General features: G+C 40.0%; 2 protein-coding genes across 6 annotated transcripts in view; one reads left to right on the top strand and one right to left on the bottom strand.

Moving 5' to 3' along the window:
- LOC143270067 (MAPK-interacting and spindle-stabilizing protein-like) overlaps nt 1–7,420 on the bottom strand; it is a 25,327-nt gene extending 17,907 nt beyond the window's left edge. Inside the window, exons 1-2 of one of the 4 annotated variants that reach the window (XR_013046955.1) lie at nt 7,229–7,420; nt 7,065–7,144 (exon numbers count right to left, since the gene is read on the bottom strand). Coding sequence is in view for 2 of the 4 variants with exons in the window: in XM_076558714.1 (XP_076414829.1) it covers nt 7,065–7,279 (215 nt within the window). In the remaining 2 variants the exon portion in view is untranslated. Of the gene's footprint in view, nt 1–7,064 lie in introns of all 4 variants that reach the window. The other 3 variants (XM_076558715.1, XR_013046954.1, XM_076558714.1) reach the window with 3 other exon arrangements.
- LOC102923557 (uncharacterized) lies at nt 7,399–19,569 on the top strand. 2 transcript variants are annotated; one of them, XM_076558713.1, is made up of 5 exons: nt 7,439–7,593; nt 11,621–11,741; nt 16,505–16,628; nt 17,072–17,144; nt 17,575–17,713. In XM_076558713.1, exons 2-5 carry the CDS (start codon nt 11,712–11,714, stop codon nt 17,669–17,671), a joined length of 324 nt encoding a protein of 107 aa, XP_076414828.1. In that variant the 5' UTR covers nt 7,439–7,593; nt 11,621–11,711; the 3' UTR covers nt 17,672–17,713. The 2 variants fall into 2 exon arrangements, with proteins under 2 accessions (XP_015864601.2, XP_076414828.1); XM_016009115.3 differs by lacking the exon at nt 17,072–17,144 and having other exon boundaries at nt 7,399–7,593; nt 17,575–19,569.
- Nucleotides 19,570–20,436: the final 867 nt, after the last annotated feature.

Consider the following 20,436-nt stretch of genomic DNA (forward strand, 5'->3'; position numbering starts at 1 on the left):
TTCTGAAGCATCAGGGATAAATTCTGTAGTCTCAATATGTAATATCACTCTTTCAGCATACTGAGAGTCAGTTACTATGTTGAGAGGTTCTGAAAAATCCATTAATACCAACAGAATAGCATACAATTCTGATTTTTGCACTGAATTATAAGGACTTTGTACCACTTTACTTAAATTTTTTGATTTGTAACCTGCCTTTCCTTGTTTGTTGGCATCTGTATAAAATGTACGAACTCCAGATATGGGTTTTTGCCGTACAATTCGAGGCAAGATCCAATCAGCTCTCTTTATAAAATCAATTCTGTTGCTTTTGGGATATTTGCTGTTAATTTCTCCCAAAAAATTACTGTAAGCTCTTTGCCAAGGTTCACTTTCTGTCCATAATTTTTTAATGTCCTCCTTAGTTAAAGGTACGACAATTTCTGCTGGGTCTATTCCTGCTAATTGACGAAGTCTCAATTTTCCTTTCCAAATCAAGTCAGAGATTTTTTCCCCATAAGTTTTTAATTTTTTATTTGGTTTATTTGGTAAAAATATCCATTCCAATATAATATCTTTCCTCTGCATTAATATTTCAGTAGGGGAATGCCTAGAAGGTAAAATAACCAAAATGCAATCCAGCTTTGGATCAATACGATCCATGTGCCCTTCATGTACTTTCTTTTCTACCAAGGCCAATTCTTTCTCAGCTTCAGGTGATAATTCTCTTGGACTATTTAAGTCCTTGTCACCTTCTAAGGTTTTGAACAAATTAGTCAGTTTATCATTTTTTACCCCAACAATAGTTCGTAGATGAGAAATATCTCCAAATAATCTTTGAAAGTCATTAAGAGTCTGTAGTCTATCTCTCCTAATTTGCACCTTTTGGGGTCTAATTTTTTGTAGCTCTATTTTATATCCTAAATAATTAATAGAATCTCCTCTTTGTATTTTTTCAGGAGCAATTTGTAATCCCCAGCAAGGCAAAATTTTTTTTACTTCTTCAAACATTCTTTCTAAAGTATCTGCATTTGAGTCAGCTAGTAAAATATCATCCATATAATGATAAATTATAGATTTAGGAAATTTTTTACGTATCACTTCCAATGGCTGTTGTACAAAATATTGGCACAGAGTTGGGCTATTTAACATTCCCTGTGGGAGGACCCTCCATTGAAATCTTTTAACCGGTTGAGAATTATTATAAGTAGGCACTGTGAAAGCAAATCTTTCTTTGTCCTTTTCTTGTAAGGGTATTGAAAAGAAACAGTCTTTTAAATCAATAACTATGAGAGGCCATCCTTTTGGTAACAGAGTAGGCAAAGGAATTCCAGATTGTAGAGAGCCCATCGGCTGAATTACTTTGTTAATTGCTCTAAGGTCTGTTACCATTTTCCATTTACCAGATTTCTTTTTAATAACAAATACAGGAGAATTCCAAGGGCTGGTTGACTGTTCAATATGCTGAGCATTTAGCTGTTCTTCTACCAGCTCTTTTAAAGCCTGGAGTTTCTCTGTTGTTAAAGGCCATTGCTGAACCCATACAGGCTTGTCTGTTAACCATTTTAAAGGTAGAGCTGTTGGTATTTTTGGAAGATTATCAGTTGTTGTGCCCTGTTCCTGTATAATATGGATGGCTGGTGACCACTCAAAATAATGCCTTCTAATATTTCTCTCAGAAACATGTGCTAGTTTATGATTTGTTTCTGAGATTGGAGGGATTTTAATCTGAGTATTCCATTGTTGCAACAAGTCTCGACCCCACAGGTTCATAGCTATGTTAGCGACATATGGTTTTAATTTTCCTCTCTGTCCTTCTGGACCTATACATTTCAGCCATCTTGCACTCTGTTTCACTCCAGATAATGTCCCAATTCCTAACAGTTGAACGTTTACCTCCTGAAGAGGCCAAGCTGGATGCCAAAATTCTGGTGCAATTATGGTAATGTCCGCACCTGTGTCTACCAGACCAGACAACAAAACACCATTTATTTTTATCGTTAATTTTGGTCTCTGTTCATTAATAGAAGTTTGCCAAAAAATTTTCTTTATGTTTTCTCCTGAATTTTCTATTCTCTCTTTTTCATTATCCTGACCAGCCTGATTTATTCCAATAGTCATTTGGTTATTTAATCGCTCAGAGCAGGGATTTCCTCTACAGCTGCAGGAAAGGTTTGAACTGGTTTTGCTATGGGGGCCTGCATGAGGCCCCTCCGGGAGTTTCCCGAAAACTGAGGCAAAGGATTACCCTGTTTGTCCTTTGTTGATCTACATTCGTTGGTCCAGTGTTTTCTCTTACCACACCTTCTGCATACTCCAGAAGGAAGGGGCATTCTGTTGCCATTGTTCCTTGAAGAAACATTGTTTTAGGATTGACCTGTTTACAGTCCCTTTTAAAATGTCCTTGCTTTCTACACCCAAAACATCTAACATTCCTCAAACCTTTTGAAATTACTTCTCCTACCCACGTATCATGCTCATCAACCTCAACATTAATTGTTTCTCTAATCCAATCTTCCAAAGGTGTAGATCTTGCCCTTAACGGCCTGATTATTGTTTTGCATGCTGCATTCGCATTCTCAAATGCCAAAGCTTCAATTATTGCCTTACTAGCTTCTGATCCTGAGACCATTCTGTTTACTGTTGAAGCCAGTCTTTCTAAAAAATCTGTGAAAGATTCTTTAGGGCCTTGTATAACCTTTGTGAATGACTTATGTTTTTTTACTGGTTCATCAACTCTGTCCCATGAATTCAAGGCTGCCATTCGACATAAAATTACGGTTTGAACATCATATAAACATTGTGTTTGTATTGAAGCATATTGGCCTTCTCCAATAAGCTGATCATGACAAACTTGTATTCCTTTATCCCTCGATTGTGTTTCTACGTTTCTAGCTTCCTCCTTAAACCAAGTCAGAAATTGAATTCTCTGGCTGGGTTCCAGAACAGCTTGTGCAAGGTCCCGCCAGTCCTGTGGTATAATCCTATTATATGTTGACCAAGAGTTTAACATTTGGTTTACATATGGGGAATGCATGCCATAAGATACTATTGCCTCCTTAAACCTTTTAAAATCCATCAGTTCAATTGGAGCCCAGATATTTTGTGTAGCCATTTGATCAGGCATCTGCTGTACAGTTACAGGATAAATTAAGGATGACTGTGTGAAAACGGGCTTTCTTTGTGTAACCTTATGATCCAAACTTGAACCAACTTCACTGTTAAAATTAACAGGTTTTTCTAAAGCTGTTATCCTGGCACTTAAATCGACTATCTTTTTAAATAGTAAAATGAGAATAAGCATGGTGATAAACTGCATAATTCCCATAATACTAATCTTTTCATATAGTTGTTCCATTGTCAGACTGCCTAAAATTTCAAAAACCCAATTTTATTCCAATGTACACAGAAAACCCATTTTTTCCTTTATGACTTACCAAATCTGCGTAGAACAGTAGAAATCCGAGCGAATTTCAAAAGAGCCACCTAGTGTCCTAGGTGTGAATCCAGAGAGAGAGAGAGAAAGAGAGAGAGAGAGAGAGAGAGAGAGAGAGAGAGAGAGAGAGAGAGAGAGTAACAGAGACAGAGAGAAAGCAAGAGAGAAAGCAAAAGCGAAAGCGAAAGTGAAAGTGAAAGTGAAGGGGTAGCCGGCTAAAGCTTAAAGCCAGCCAGTTGTTCCCTCTTGAGCCGAGTCAAGGCTTGGCTTTACAGGCAGGGGCCCTGTTTAGCAGGGCAGGCCTGAGCTGTTTGTAGGACTGGCTTTAAGCAAGCAGCTCACAGTCCAGCCTGAGCCCAAGCAGACCTGGGCCGGGACTAGGGAGCCGGCTGCTCCGGCTAGGGAGCCGGCCCCAAGCAGTTTTTAATGGATTCTTGTCACGTTGGGCGCCAGATGTAGATGTAACCAATCGTATTATTAAAATAAGAAACACAGAGCCAAGGTAAAAGAGAAAAGCCGAGAGGTCAGAGCTCAGAGATAAAATCTTACCTCCTGCAGTGCTCCTAGCTTCCCCGAGAGAGGGAGGTACTTCCTGTGTCCCTGTTTAAATAATCTTTCTGTTCTGCCTTCTCATTGGTTGTAAACCCAACCACATGACTGCCTCATCACTGCCTGTAAGTACCGCCCTCCAGGTCTTAAAGGCGTATGTCTCCAATACTGGCTGTATCCCTGAACACACAGAAATCTACCTAGCTCTTCTAACCACCACGCTCTTACTATGGCTCTAATAGCTCTGACCCCAGGGCAACTTTATTTATTAACATAAAATTAAAATAACATTTCAGTACAAATAAAATATCACCACAAAAACCCCACAATATACAATACCCAATTCTGCCATTGTGTGGGAGGGGATTTTCCCTGCCTTAAGGCACAAGGGCAGGGTTCAATAGATCCACTGAACTTAAGAAAAAAGGTGAGTTAAAGCCAGTCAAGGCTGCTGGGAGAGCCACGGGGAAACTCATCAAAAGGCATGGGCTCCACATGGAGGTCTCCAATCTACTTTTTCCATGTGAGAAGCACCCTCAGCACCTTCAAATGTGTGGTGGGTTTCACCAGGAGCAGCCACAGTGGGCTCCTCTGCTGTCAATTTATCTTTATCAGTGACTAAAAAGAAAGACATGAGTTTTGAGGCAGATGTCACTAAGTCTGTCCAAGGGCCCAGCCAGTACCACAACTACCACCTATAGCTCAAAAAGCTCTTAACTCACCCAGGCCTAGTTTCATCATGCAGTATAAGTTCTTGCTGAGTAAGTATAACAATCAAGGTTTTAATCTCAGCAATCTAATTGTCAACATTCTCTTCTGATCTCCACATGTAATCATTCTAAAATCTTACCATATACACCAGTGAAGCATGTTTTGAAAAATTAACTAGCCGAAAGCAGTAATGAATTGAGAATGGTATGGAGGAAAAGACACACACCAGGATATCCTCCCTCAACACATTTGTGCCAAGATTAGAAATGGTTATATATGAGGTCAGCCTTGGTCATGCCAATGTCTGTCCAGTAGGGCCAGCCTGCAATCCTGAGGGTTGGGAATGATGTCAATTTTCATTTCTTTACAGCTTCCAACTTAGGAAAGTCTCTCAGGCTCACATAAAGAATCTTTTCCAAAGCCTGGAAATCCATATACAGAGTCATATTATTCAATTTGTCCAAATAGTCCCTTTTAAAATTATGGCATAGCTTTGGGATCAATTCCTGGATTATTCCTCTCAATCAATCTCACTAAAAGTCACAGAACACTTCAATTCTCCCAGTTCTATAAAGCTTTAAAAATATTACAGAACACTCAGATCTGAAGTATTAGAGACTAACTCCCAATGGAAAATTTCCTTCTTTGAATAGAAAGTACTGATGATAGGAAACATAAGCTAAACCATTTCTGCCTTACAGAAAAAGGTCTCTACCTCTTCCTCTGGCATCTAAGAATGAAAGGATCATATATTACCATGGACCATACAATGGCTGCCCATTTTCAAATCCAAGAGATCACCTGTTTCAATTAGTCCTTATTCACAGGCACAGGTAAAACTGCTTTACCTCCCAAGAATTGAAAAATACCATTTCAAAGAATATCTTGAAGCTACAGTGAGAAAGTAAAACAAGAATGGGAAATATTCAAAGGATGGTTCTTCAGTCAATGGAAGGTCAGACTTTCTGAACTGTATACTGAAGCTCAGCTAGGTGGCTCAGAACCTCAACACCTGCCAATATATCTTGTAAAATATCCAGAATTATAGTTAGCTAGATAAAGAAATGCACACAAAAACTGTACACATATAAATGGGTCATTGGTTAACTAGACCTTCATCATTTGGGCAAAGAACAAACTTTAAGAGAAATACTAGCCATGTCTCTGTGCTGCTCCCCAAGAACATAAGTGGACGAAACAGTTGTGCAGTTGTCTGATATATTGTGAACCCTAACAAAATTTGCCTGAAGACCAGCGGACAGAATGAGCCACTAGATTAAACATAGAGGCCAGGCAGTGGTGGTACACACCTTTAATCCTGGCACTTGGGAGGTAGAGATCTGTCTGGATCTGTGAATTCAAAGTTACCCTGGATTACATGAGACTGACTCAGTCTAGGACAGAAAACAGAGCCAGACAGTGGTGACACACACCGTTAAGCCCAGTACTGGGAAGCACACACACCTTTAATCCCAGGAAGTGATGGCTGGGCGGAGAAAGTTACATAAGGCATGAGGAGACAGGAAATAAAGCCTTTTTGGCTGAGGAACCCCTTTCGGCTAGAGGCCGTTCAGCTAGAAAGCCTTTTCAGGCTGAGGAGTTGGTGAGGTAAGAGGTGGTGGCTGTGGCTTGCTCTGCTTCTCTGATCTTTCAGCTTTCACCCTAATATGTGGCTCACGGTTTTTTATTATGATTCGAACAACATGCAGTGCCAACTAGCAGGGCAAGAGAACCCCAGGACACATGTGAGGAGATGCTCAGGGGCCAATTAAATCTGGACAAAGAGCCAAAGTGGTAAAAGCTCCACCATGACTGTTCATGATAGATAGGCTCTAAACACAAGTAAAATATTTGCTCAAGCTGCCTAGCCAGCCTAGTCACTGCAGACCATGGTGGGAAGGGAAACAGAAGGGGAGCAAGCGCCACCATACACCTTCCCACCACCCAGCATCTAGTCACTGCTGTGGGAACCAGAGACTTCCATAACAATCTGAGTTCTTGAGAGAGGAGGAACCTATGAATCTTCCTGCTCCTGTCCCTTCCCCATTTCTCTTCCTCCTCCACTAGCAGCCCAAGAGTGATCTACAGAAGGAGAACTCAGTGGGTTCAAACATCCCTGCTAATCACTGGACCCCTCCCCCAAACCAAGAACTTTGGGAAAAGGTGTCCAGGACAGGTGGCAGGGCCAGCATTGTCCAGCCATGCTGAATAATGCACGGAACAGACCTCCAGTGAGCAGATGCTTTAGACCTAGCAGCTTCGTCTAGAAGGGCAAGGCAAACAGGGCTGTGTGCGGTGGGCGGCTCCAACCAATGGCGGGGGCCACCTGGGCAGAGCAAGTTAGGCTTGCCTTGGGCGCTGCTAATCTAGTCGCCCCGGGGAGACTTACCGCGGGCTTGTGCTGCACATAGGTGCAGCTAGAAGACTTTCCGGGCACATCACCTCACAGGGCGCCTGGCTGACGGGAGCCTTAGGGACAACAGATAGGATCATGGGGAGGCTCCTGGGAAGGAGTGCCCGGGAGCGGCCAGGGGCAAGCCGACAAGGCTTTACCTGGACAGTACGACAGACTGAGGTGTCCGGGATAGACTCCCACACACGCATTGACCTGCCCCGGGGGTGACTGTAAATGGGGTGACGCTCCCACGTGCACAAGGATCTCCATTATGTCTGGGAGTCACAGCTCTGGTCCCTCCCTCTGATTCCTTTGCTTTAAAGGAGTGGCATCAAGCCGTCCAACTGCAGATGCCCGCCCCCTTGACCTCTGAACGTCAGGGTTGCACGTTGTGGAGGGGGCGGGGAGTAGCTGAAACCTGTACGTTGCTGGAAGGTTTTCTCCGGCTGCCTGAAAAGGAAGGAGCCTCAATGGGGCTGTTGCAATTTCTTCCTACGTTGTCGTGGCAGGGTCTGGTGCCAAGGTAAGGGAGAACCTCAGCCTCAGCCCTTTTCTGGCCAAGAATGTGGGAGGACAGCCAGGACCTAGTGGTGGTGCTGGACGTTTTGACTGAGTTCATTCTAGAGGCTGAGGACAGTGTTAGTGGGGGAGGGGAATGTAACAGTGAACACAAAGAAAAGACCCAAAGCTGCCTTCCTTTCCAGTGCTTTGAAATAAGAAAGACAGGCTGGGATCTAGCTCAGTTAGCAGAGTGCTTGCTTAGCATTCACAGAGCCATGGATTCGATCTATGTATCTAGGACATGGTGGTACATACCTCTAGTACCAGCACTTAAGTGGTGAAGGCAGGAGGAACAGTTCAAGGTCATCTTCCTGTACATCTTGTCTTAAAAAAAAAATTCCAGACCTAGGCCACAGTCTAAATGTCTTGACTATAGTCCTCTCCCTTCTCTGTGGCCCTATAAGAGTGTACTTCAGCCCCTCTCAAGACAAAATGCTCCATTCTTCTGAAGGAGACCCCCCTACACATGGTGGAGGCTTCCTCCTGGACACTTGATTAGGCACAAACCACACCCAAACACCTGTTTTCACAGAGAGAGATCTTATATTAAACAGGGAAGAAAAGTTAAAATGGCTGCTTTCAAGACTCAGGCAGAAAAACAAAATTAGATGTCCTTGCAGGTGTAGTTTTAAGAATTAAAAAAATGGGAGGTCTTTATTAGAATGGGCTAGGATATGGTGGTGTATTTTAATTGGGCATGTTAATTAAACAAACTAAAGGGGGCTCTTGACTGGACCTTGGTAGTCAGCTCCAGGAGGAAGAAGTGACCAAATAACAAATTAGATCTTGGTGGCTAGCTTTAGGAATATAATCTCATGGTTTAAGCAAGGTAGAGGGAATTGGTGCTAATTAGGCAAGGCTGCCAGAGCCACATGCTCAAGTGAGCTAGTGTCCCTTCACTCCCCTGTACCCAGGTCCACACTAGGGTGCCAGCCTTCCTTCCTGTCCAAAGGATTAGGCCACAGGAACACACAGAGAACTGTGGGGAGGAAAAAGGATTTATTCAATCAGAGGGCCTTTGAAGGCACCTGATATATGTCAGTATAAAAAAGCCAGTAAATGACAAGGAATGGAGACATGGAGAACAGGTGTAGAAGAAAGAGGGAGAGTGAAAATCATCAGATCACATGATACAGCTGTCAGGCCTGAAACCTCCACCCCATCTTTGGAATAGGCACATAGCTCTCTCACAGCCTAGGAGCCTCTTTTGTTTGGCTTAAGCAGGGATCAGTCAGAGCCATAAGAGGCTGTGCTCCCTTGCCATTCAGATTTCTCAAACATATTCATCTCTAGAGGCTTTCTTGCTGGACACTGGATGTGGGAGTACAGCAAAACCCAGAAGATGCAGAAGTCAGCTAGAAGAGTCAACCTGAGCCCCTGCTAGTTCTGGGCAGAAAAAGAAATGAGCAGGCAGGCAGTGCATTCCTTCTGTTCCCATATTGTCACAAAACCATACGTTTCCCATAGCCAGGCCTAGAAAGAAAAAGAAGGCCATGATGATTCCCATTGTCTCTGCCTCAGCAGGTTTGGCTTTCCTAGAAGAAGGAAGGCAGAGTGATATTAGGAAAGTCAAGGCTAGCCTTGCCTTCACATAGCATAATTTCCAAACCCCAGGATACTTCTTGGGGGATTGTTTCTTGAGACTGTCATCCTGTCTGCCTCAACCCATTCCCACTGCCCCCTGCAACCTCCCCTCTTAGGCATTCGGCCCCTACCAGCAGTAGCATGAAACTTGGACTCTGATATTGTTATCCCTCACTATACTAAGGGACACCTCTGGGTCTCTTAATTAAATCCTGTCTGAATCACTTGGGCCCCAAGCACATGCAGAGGCTGGCAAGGTATTGGAATAGGTAAAGAGGTACATGATGGTGATGAACCAGGTATCATGCTTAAAGACCAAAGAAAGGTAGGAGTACTCTCCCGCCTTGCACAGCAACAGCAGGGGAGCAAGCAAGCCTGACAACCAGTGAAATAGGCAGCCAGCAGCAATCCTTATCAGGCTGTAAGGAACAGGAAATGCCTCAGCCAAGATTGGTCTTCAGAAACCTTTGGGACTGGGAAAATACTTGTAGGCCTGATTACCTTTCAGGGTGTTGATAGCCAGGGGTTCCGTGATGGTGCCTGTAAGATACTTGGTTTTTTTTCTTTCTTTGAGACAAATTCTCATGTATCCTAGCTGGCCTCAAACTCACTATGTAGCCAAGAATGACCTTGAACTTCTGGTCTTCCACTTCATACCCCATTGATAGGATTACAGTTTTGAACTACCATATGTGACATATGAAATGTTCTGGATCACACTCAGTTTCATGTTAATTACACAATCAATCCCTAACAACTGAGTCACATCCCAGGTCCCAAATATTGGAGTAGATCTTTTGTCTGTGAAGATATATGTGCATTTTTACACACATTCACACCTCTGTCTGGTTACTCACCTCAGAAGTGTATACATGGCCTGGAGAGATGTCTAAGTGATCTAGAGTACTGCTCTTGCAGAACACCTAGGTCCAGTTCCCAACATCTACATGAAGCAATTCAGAACTACCTGTAAATCAAGCTGCCATGGATCTGGTGCCCTCATCTGGCATTTTGGATGATGTTGCACGATTCATAAATAGTCAATAAAAACCCAGAGCCAGATATCAGGCTGAAAGCTGAAAGATCAGAGAAGCAGAGCAAGCTACAGCCACCATCTCTTACCTCACAAACTCCTCAGCCTGAAAGAACCAAGTTCCTGTCTCCTACCTTATATTCCTTTCTCTGTCCAACCATATCACTTCCTGTCTCAACCTTCCTAGTGCTGAGATTAAAGGTGTGTGATCCCAAGTGCTGGAATTAAAGGTGTGTGCCACCACTGCCTGACTCTGTTTCTCTTTTAGACTGGATCAGTCTAGTGTAGCCCAGTGTGGCCTTGAAATCATAGAAATCCAGATGGATCTCTGCCTCTGCCTCCTGAGTGCTAGGATTAAAGGTGTGTGCCACCACTGCCTGACTTTCCTCTGATCTTCAGGCAAGCTTTATTTCTTGCATTACAAACAGTATGTCTCCACAGGGTGATGCACTCATATTCACACACTGCCACAAACATTACACATAATTTAAGAGTAATTTTAGAAATCTTATCTGGACATGGTGGCACATGAACTTGAGGAGCAGAGGCAGGTGGATCTCTGAATTCAAAGCCATCCTGTTCTATATAGTGAGTTCTTGGACAGCTAGAGCTTTATAGTGAAACCCTGTCTTAATAAAAGAAAAAGCAACAAAATAATACTTTTAAAATCCCAAACCAAAATATTTCATACAAGTTATGCATAAAGTATGTCTTCATTTGAAAAAGAGTGGTTCCTTAGTACTTTGGTTTTTTTTCCCCTTCTTGCCCTGCTACAAATAGAACCCATGAGTCACACATGCTAGAGAAGCCCTTTACCACAGCCCTCTACCCAGCCCTACTATCATACTTTCTTGGTGTTCCTCTTAGACCTGTTGATCCCACAGGTCTGCACCCTATCCTCTACATGAAAACCACTGTGAGGCTCAATCCTAACCAAAGACATCGAAATATTCTGGTTTGTTAAATTGCTGGCAGTGTTTTTCTTCCCTCAAGTTGGAAATAGTGGGTTTTTAGTTTGATGTGTTAGATTCTTCATGTAAAATATCCTATTTTCTGTGTCCTTATGGATAATTTATCTCTGAAATTTCTGTGTATACTTTGCTACTAATTATGTTCTACAGTGCTGCTTGAGTGAATAACATGTTTTATTTCATAATATTCTTCAAATGTACTTCCTTCTCCATGAATTTGAGGGATCAATGTTTGTGGGTGAAATGAAATGGTTGACTGTTATTTTCTCTCAACACACTAAATATATCCACGCTAATTTTTTTTTCTGGAGAAACGTGGACAAGACCTCTGATATCATTATGGTGTATGGGACTTTTTATGTGGTTTGGCATTTTCCATAACAGAGTCATATTAATTTTAGGTTTGTGTTTTGATACCTTGATGTGAAATGTCAACAAGAATTCTGGTCTTTGTACCTGCAACAAAAACTTAGAGAAGAATTATCAGAGAGAATGGCTGTGTCTCCAGTGAATGTACCCCAGGTCAGTGTCCTATCTGCATCACTTTGAAAATTGCTTTTATATTAAAACCATGTGAGCTTTTAATTCTCTGCCTTGGGCAATGTCATGTAACATGTTTATTTCTTATGATTGTCTTTCTTTTACTTCCCTTATAAACAAGATGTATTTTTCATGGTATTAAAACTTGCAATTCTTAAAGGGATTCCATTGTGAATGATGATCCAAGAAATATAATGATGCGTACAGAGGATGGACTTTTTTTTACCGAAATGGGAAGATCTCATATGCTACATAGGTTGCATTTCAGGGATGATCAAGTTTGAGAATCAGGGTTTTGGAAGTGTCCATGAAAATTCATGTCACTTGTTGCTGGTATCACTAATTCATATATGGAAAATCAGAATTAGAAGAAACTTGCTCTATTGAGTCCTAAGTACTCTTTCAGCACCATAGCGAGCACAAATGATGGAAGAGGTGTGTGCCTTGCTCTTGTCATGAAACTGATGTTTCTGTGAGGAGATGCATATTGCAGTATACTGGTTTCTCTCCTGGGCGTTTGATATCAGACAGTGATAATGTGCCTATGTTTGTTTGTTTGTTTGTTTGTTTTTGTTCTTTTCTTGTTTTTTTTTGTTTGTGTTGAGTCCTGAAATCTATTTGTCTCAGTTTAGTTCCTACTAATATCTTTCTTTTGAATCCAGTTTTTAGTGGTAAGTTCTCAATAGACAAAAAAGTACTTTCTCTTTGTATTTCATTTATTTTTCCAAGAGCATACCATTGTGAAAGCACTGTCTGTCCCATCTCTATCTTATATCATGTAGAATAAATCAGAAAAAATTCTCTAGAGAGTATTTACTTGTTACTCTGCATAAGTCATTAATTTTCAAGTGTAAATGAGTTCTCTCCTTAATGATTTTGTTCTCTTCTCTACTTTTTGAAGTAGTTCGTACAACTTATGTTTTTCCTTTCCCTGAAGCTACTGTATTGCATAGGTAGAGATTTTGAAGAGAAGTTGATATGGATAGATTTCCATTTCTGTCTTTAAATATATATTTATTATATATGTATGTATATATATATATATATATACATTATTTAAATATACAAATATCTATCTTCATGGTATATGTATGTCATATGCCTGCATAATAGCCATGAAGCTCTGAGTTTGTCATCAATCATTTAATAGTGGAGTCGGGAACATTATTCACCTGGCATGTATGTAGTGAGACTCAAACTGGGTTTCTCTGCAAGAAAAACATGTGCCTTTTACCACAGAGCCATCGCTCCAGCCCCCAAGTTTACATTCATGTTGAAGATTTTTGGAGGAACTGGTAGACAACCTTGTGTTTTCTAATTTCCAAAAAAATAAAAGAATCATAAATAATACTTGTCTATTCAGGGTAAAATTCTCTTAGATAATTGAGCTCAGATACTGAAGGAAAGAATAGAGTAAAATTACAAGATTCAAATTTTCAATTAAGCAAAACTCATGAGCATTAATATATTCAAAATCAATAAAGAGTATTATTCTCACAAACCTTAATACATTCGTTGTGACCACAGATCATCTTTTTACTTTATCTCAATGTATTGTCACATAGGCTGTTTATATAAATTTTTATATCTATTGTATAATGAAACCACATATGAATTTTGTGAAATTGTTATTTAACTGTACTAGTATGTTTACTTTTAGAGAAATTTAGATAATTCTAACATTATCTAGTGTTGATTTTTTTTCTATTTATCTCATAATTCTCAAAATGTCTCAAAGAATATTTGATTACATTGGTTGTCTAGTACTTTGGATGTAAGAAGTGTTGTTGTGCTCCACATAGTTAAAATACCAAAACTATCTGACTTCTAATGCATCAATAAGTTGTGCCTTCCACATTCAACCTCTTTATTTTACAATGGGTACATCATTGAACCAGCACATCAGCATCCCAACTAAGCATGTTAGAATAGAGTTAGGTGATGCCCAGCAGTGGACAGGATTTATCCACTGTCCATATTTGAGCAAGGATGAGAGTTGTTGTATTTGAAAGCCTGGTTTGCTCCTTCTAACTTGTCCATCTGAGATGAGACACTGTATTTGGTGTATCAACATACTGTTGATAATGGAAAATCCCTGGATCTAGTCCTCAAATGTATTTCTTATTTTCCCTAAAAGATAATTGTTGGTGAAATTATTTTGCCATTTTTATAGATATAGAAATACAATAAAGAGTATTCTGGAATGTTTCTTTTTATAATCAACTTTCATTTTTGTTTTATCTATATGAGTCTATTTGACTGAATGTATGCATTAATGCTGTCTGTACATCCTGCCTGTAGAGTTCAAAAGAGCTTTGGATTAGGGCTCTTACTTAGGGATTCAATTGCTGCGAATTAGACACCATTACCACAGGAAGTTTAATAAAGAAAGACATTTAATTAAAGATAGCTTACAGTTTCAGAGGCTTGGTCCATTATCATCATGGTGAGAGATATGGCAGCATGCAGGCAGGCATGGCGCTGGAGTAGGACTTGAGAATTCTACATCTTTCCCCACAGGAAACAGAGAGGGGACTGAGTCACTGTGAGAGTGGCTTGAGCATAAGGGACCTCAAAGCCCACACCCACAGTTAGACATCTCCCCCTAACAGGCCACACATTCTGCAACAAAGCCACACTTCCTATTAGTGCCATTCCCTTAGTGGCCATTTTCTTTCAAACAGCTATATTACACTCCCTGGCTCCACTTTGGGGCTTGTAGTCATACCATAAGGCAAAATGCATCCATTCTAATTTCAAAAGTTTCCATAGTTTATAACAGCTTCAGATTCATTTAAAAGTCTAAAGTTCAAAGTCTCTTCTGAGATTCATGCGATCTCTTAACTGTAATCCCTTGTAAACTCCAAATCAAAAAGCCAATCACATATTTCCAACATATAATGGCACAGGATATATGTTAACATCAAAATACATGGGGAAGAGAACATAATGAGGAAAACTGGACCAAAGAAAAACTGAAAAATAGCCAAACAAACTCCAAACTCTGCATCCCCATGTCTGATGTCAAAGCTTTTCGGATCTAATTCTTTTCAGCTTTGTTGACTGCAACTTACTTCTCTTGGGCTGGTTCCATTCCCTGTTAGCACCTCCTTTTGGCAGGTATCTGATGGTTCTGGCATCCCCAAACTCTTGAGGTCTCAAAGCAATTCAGGCCTCACCTTCATAGCTTCACACAATGGCCTCCCTGAGTCTCCATGTAGGGACATCACTGCTACACACCTTGCCTGAGTCACTTTCTTTAGTCATGGAGGAAGATTTCATAACCCCTTTCTTCTATTCTTGACTCTAAACCCAGAACCATGTGACAGAAGCTGCCAAGTTCTGTTGCTTGCAGGGACTGGAATATGGTGCCCTTCTTCAATTACATCTTCACCTGTTTTCTGTGTTTTACTTTGTTTCTTTTACTACCCAAGCTTGACTATTCTGTAACTCTTTCTATGGACCAGGTTGTCCTCAAACATAGAGATCCCCTTGCATCTGACTTCACAGTACTGGGAAATGGGTTGCACCACCATACCTGGCTCTAAACTGTTATAATTCCTTTTCACAAGTTGGAAACAGCTTAATGGGATCTTGTCCTGGGGGCATCATGCCTTTTATTGCAATTCATTGTGTGTCTCCTTGAACCCTGGGTTTCACCCCATTCCACTTCCTAGTGCTCCTTTTCTCTTTAAATTATATATTTTGATTTATCCGTGCTCAGCTTGCATCTTTTCAGTATAAATCTGTTGGATTAACACTAGTAACCACATAATAGAGTCTATACTATGCTTTTTTGAGATTTCCTTAGACAATGCAATTAATCCAAAACTCTTAAACCATAGGCAAGCTTTCTGGATAAGAGCAAAAAGCATCCAATTCTTCACCAAAATATCAGGACTGATTGCTAGGCAACATATTAAAATTCTTTGCATCTGAATCCTCTTGAGTTGGGCTCCCACATTTCAAATCACCCTCAGCACCACTGTATTCCATGATGCTACTTGTATGGCCATTAAGCAGCACTTAAAGCATTCCATTGCTTTCCTAATCTCAAGTAACATGGTTCAAATTCCTCCATACAGAAACATGGTCATGCCTATTACAGTAAGACTACAGTCCCTGGTAACAGCTGTTGTTCAGTTGTTGTGAAGACACCAGGAACACAGCAACTTTTATAAAGGAAAACATTTAATTGAAGCTTCCTTACAATTTAAGTGTTTTAGTGCATTATCATCATGGCAGGAAACATGGTGGCATGCATGAAGGCATGGTCTTGGAGAAGGAGCTATAGTTCTATGCTTTGACCTGCAGGCAACAGAAAGTGTACTGTCTACCATACTGAGCATAGCTTGAAAAAAAAGAAATCTCAAAGTCCACACCCACAGTGGCACACTTCCTTCTACAAGGCCAGACCTACTCCATCAATGCCACACATCCTAATAATGCCATTCCCTTTGGTAGCCATTTTGTTTTAAACAATCACAGGTCCCATGGCACTGTAATTAGAATCAGTTACATTATGTCCTGTTAGTGCTGGTACTGAATCAGTATGTTCTAGAAGAGCAACCAATACTCTTACCTGCTGAACAAATTATTTTCAGCACCTCTAGAAAACATTTGTCTTGGAATGATGGGCAAGTATCATTTATGCCACCAAACTTTTTTTAATTCCTTAGATCTGTTTTTCCTAAGAAAGCATTTTCTCCAGCAGCATATGGTAAATGAGTAATTTTCCATTACAGGTTCTGACATTCAGGGATGTGGCTGTGAGCTTTTCCCAGGAGGAATGGGAATGTCTGGAGTCTGCTTCGAAGGCCTTGTACTTTGATGTGATGTTGGAGAATTACAGCAATCTAGTTTTTGTTGGTAAGAAGTCTCTTCATGAGGAATATCTGCCTTATCCTTGGTATTTGCTTGCTTTTTATTTTTGTAAACTCTGAACAATCTAGAGACTACCATAAATAGGGAAACTTCTGGTAATAAACATGACTTTTTCATTTTTTTGTTACACTATTCTTTGTTCTCTGAAAGAGCCACCAATACTGTATATACTGTGTGACCTATGCAGCCCTTCTTATCTGATATTTAATGAAAACTTCAAAGTTAAAAGAAAGTTGAATATTCAGAGCAAAGAAATGCATTACATTATATTTTGTGATTGGAATGAATTGATATTAATATTGGATTAAACTTCACTTATTTCTGAATTTTAAAAACAGGGTTTTAAAATAGGGAAAATGATTCTAATGTGCATTTTGGTTTTTTTGTTTTGTTTTTGTTTTTTTGTTTTTTTCATTTATTTATTTTAGAGTTTCTGTCTCTATATTTAGTTTTGGTAGCACAAAGCAGCATGATTTTAATTCTAGCACTAGCGAGACTGAGGTAAGTGGATGTGGTGTATTCCTGGCCAGCCTGGGATACAGTGTGTTCCAAGCTGGTGAAGTCTGTACAGTGTGACTCTCTCTAAAACATAAACAGTAAGAAAATAAAGAACTCTCCTACATATGATTCTTCCAAGAACTCCTTTCTCAAAATTTATTACTGCACAATCATCTATTTGTAATAGTTTCTGAGGGGTTTGCAGTTTATATAGAATGAGAAGGCCGCTATCAGTCCTCAGATTTTGATGGAGATTACATTGTTTTTGAGTATACATATCATAATAATGACGCGCAAAATGCTTGCCTCTCCTGAGAGCTTTGTTTCTAAGAATTGCTACCTAACTTATGTTACAGAACTTAAGGACACATCAATTATTGAGTCTGTAAACATGCATTTATCCCTTTAAGCCCTATTTGTGTTCATTTTCCAGAGAAATATCGTATATGTGGGAAATATATGAATGTCTTGGATCAAGGATCAAAGCACATTGTCTATCACCCTGTGAATATCCAAGAGAAGTCTTATGAAAATAGTGATATTGGAATAATGGGCCACAAATTCACCCATTGTTCACCTTATAGCACAAGTGATCTTACAGAGAACTGCAAAAAGTATGGATGTGATAACCACGGGGATACCTCTATTGAATCAACAAACCTAAAGAATCATAAAAGTAGAAACACTGGAGAAGACCCTTGCAAATATAAAGACTGTGAGAAATGGTTACATTTGTGTTCCATCATTAGTCAAAGAATTCACACTGGAAAGGAACTACACATAAATATAGACTATGATAAGTCATTTGACCCCAAACATACACTCATGCTGAAACAGATCTCTAGTGTAGAGAAAATACATGAATGTAGGAAATGTGGAAAGTGCTTGACATCCTACTTGAGTCTTGGTAGACAACAGCGAACTCATTCTGGTGAGAAACCCTACAAAAGTAAAGAATGTAGGATGTGCTTTTATCTCTTTTATCAGGTTAAAAACCAGTATAAAACTCATAATGGAGAGGGACCTTACAAATATAGTGAATGTGAAAAATGTTTCATCCAGAAAGACCATCTTAGCACACATCCTAAAATTCATACAGAAGAGAAACCTTTCAAATCTAGTGATTGTGAGAAATCCTTTACATATGTCTCCACACTTAGACAACATCAGAGAATTCATACAGAAGATAAACCTTACAAATGTAGTGAATGTGAGAAATCCTTTGCATATATCTCAAGTCTTAGAAAACATCAGAAAATTCATACTGGAGAGAAACCTTATAGATGTAATGAGTGTAAGAAATCATTTACACAGGCTTCACATCTTAGAAGACATCAGATTATTCATACAGGTCAGAAACCTTACAAATGTAGTGAATGTGAGAAATCCTTTGCATATATCTCAAGTCTTAGAAAACATCAAAGAATTCATACAGGAGAGAAACCTTTCAGATGTAGTGAATGTGAAAAATCCTTTACACAGGATTCACATCTTAGACGACATCAGAGAATTCATACAAGACAGAAACCTTACAAATGTAGTGAATGTGAGAAATCCTTTACACAGGTTTCAAGTCTTCGGAAGCATCAGAACATTCATACATGAGGAAAATTATAAATGTAGTGAATGAGAGAAATCCTTTACACATGCCTCTCATCTTAGAGTACATCAAAGAATTCATTCAGGAGAGAAACTTTACAAATGCAATGATTGTGATAAATCCTTTACACATGCCTCAGAGTATATCAGAGTGAAATCTTACAAATGTAGTGAATGTGAGAAATACATTACTTGCAGCTCAAATTGTAGAAAACATTTGACTAGTCATACAGGATAGAAAATTTTGAGTGTACTGAATGTGGCAAAGTATTGATCTTCCTTTTTTAAGAATACTTGAGAAAAGTCATACTGGAGATCTTCCTTTTTTAAGAATACTTGAGAAAAGTCATACTGGAGAAAAAAAGTTTCCATAGTCAATAATGTAACATATGCTTTATCAAAAGCTCTGCCCTTAGGGATCACTGTACCACCATACATGGTGAACATTACGAGCATGAGAAATTTGTGCAAGCCTTTAAATAATGTGCAAACCTTACAAAGCATTGAGAGTTTATACTGAGCAAAAATTCTGAAAATGTGACAATGTAGGAAAAGTTTCAATAAAGCATTTTACTTTTTCAACCTCAAAAATAGCATAAGAATGAAAAATCAAGATGCTTGTAGACTGCTATGGTATGGCAAGGGACACATTGAGGTCACAAGAAACAAGAACAGTTCGTACTAGCTGATGTGCCTTTCTTGCTAAAGATGGATTGGTGATTAAAGGCAATGATTAATTTTTTTTTTGTACCCAATTTGCCCTCAGCTTTTTGACATGATTTAATAAAATCTGCTGATGAGTGGGTATGCACTCTGAACATTAAAAATAGAGATGACTGGTTGTTTTTCATATATAAAAGTCTAGGTTTGTGATTCTTTTAAGATTTTTATAAGGTCACTGCAAGTGTTACAGACCATGAGGGAAAGGTATCCTGACTTGTTGGGAAGTCAGGTATACTTACAGCTGTGGAGAGAAAGGTATCCTGACTTGTCGGGAAGTCAGGTATACTTACAGCTGTGAGGAGAAAGGTATCCAGACTTGTCAGGAAGTCAGGCCATAACTGAAATTGGGATGCAGTGGGGGATGGTCTCACCACAGCATGTTGCAGTCCTCCTCCTCTCTGAGAGCCCACCCACCACCTCCCCCTTACGGGAGCTTTCCAACAGAGGTAACCATTTCTTCTTCTCGGCTCCCCTAAGGGAGTGTCCCAGCACAAGTATCTGTTTCTTTTCATCTCCAGCACAAGGTGTTACTTCTGCTTCACTCTGTTAAAGGAGAAAGCCCTGCCAAAGTATAGCAATATGCTCTGGCTCCAGCAAAAAGTTGTTTCTTATGCTCTGCTCCCAGCAGAAGTACCCATTTATTCTTATGCTCTGCTCTGCTCCCAAAGGAGCTTTCCAGCAGAGACTCTGCTCCTGGCCAGTGAAAGAAGATGTTCACCCAAGAAAGTGACTTACTTGGGAAGGAGAAATCTGGGAGAGTGGCTGCTTCTGCTGGGGTGGAGAAGGACAGTTGATAACTGAGCAGGCAGAGGGCCTTTATAGGGCTTCTTAGTGGTGGGATTTTTCCAGGGAGATGTTCTGCTCAGAAACTGGTTGGTTCCCTGTTCAGTTGGTCAGGGGAAGACTTGGCTCTGGTTTCAGGACCAAACTGTGTTTCTTTCACTAGCCCTTTCTAGCCTTTTGGCTCTAGTTT

The sequence above is a fragment of the Peromyscus maniculatus genome, chromosome 22 (assembly GCF_049852395.1).
Source record: "Peromyscus maniculatus bairdii isolate BWxNUB_F1_BW_parent chromosome 22, HU_Pman_BW_mat_3.1, whole genome shotgun sequence".
NCBI lineage: Eukaryota > Metazoa > Chordata > Mammalia > Rodentia > Cricetidae > Peromyscus > Peromyscus maniculatus.

Bases quoted from the DNA above. Each gene is read 5' to 3' on its own strand.
- LOC102923557 (XM_016009115.3), top strand. From the start codon at position 11,712: ATGGCTGTGTCTCCAGTGAATGTACCCCAG. The intron at 11,742-16,504 runs GTCAGTGTCCTA...TTTCCATTACAG, and splicing joins CTCCAGTGAATGTACCCCAG to GTTCTGACATTCAGGGATGT. The intron at 16,629-17,574 runs GTAAGAAGTCTC...TTCATTTTCCAG, and splicing joins CAGCAATCTAGTTTTTGTTG to AGAAATATCGTATATGTGGG.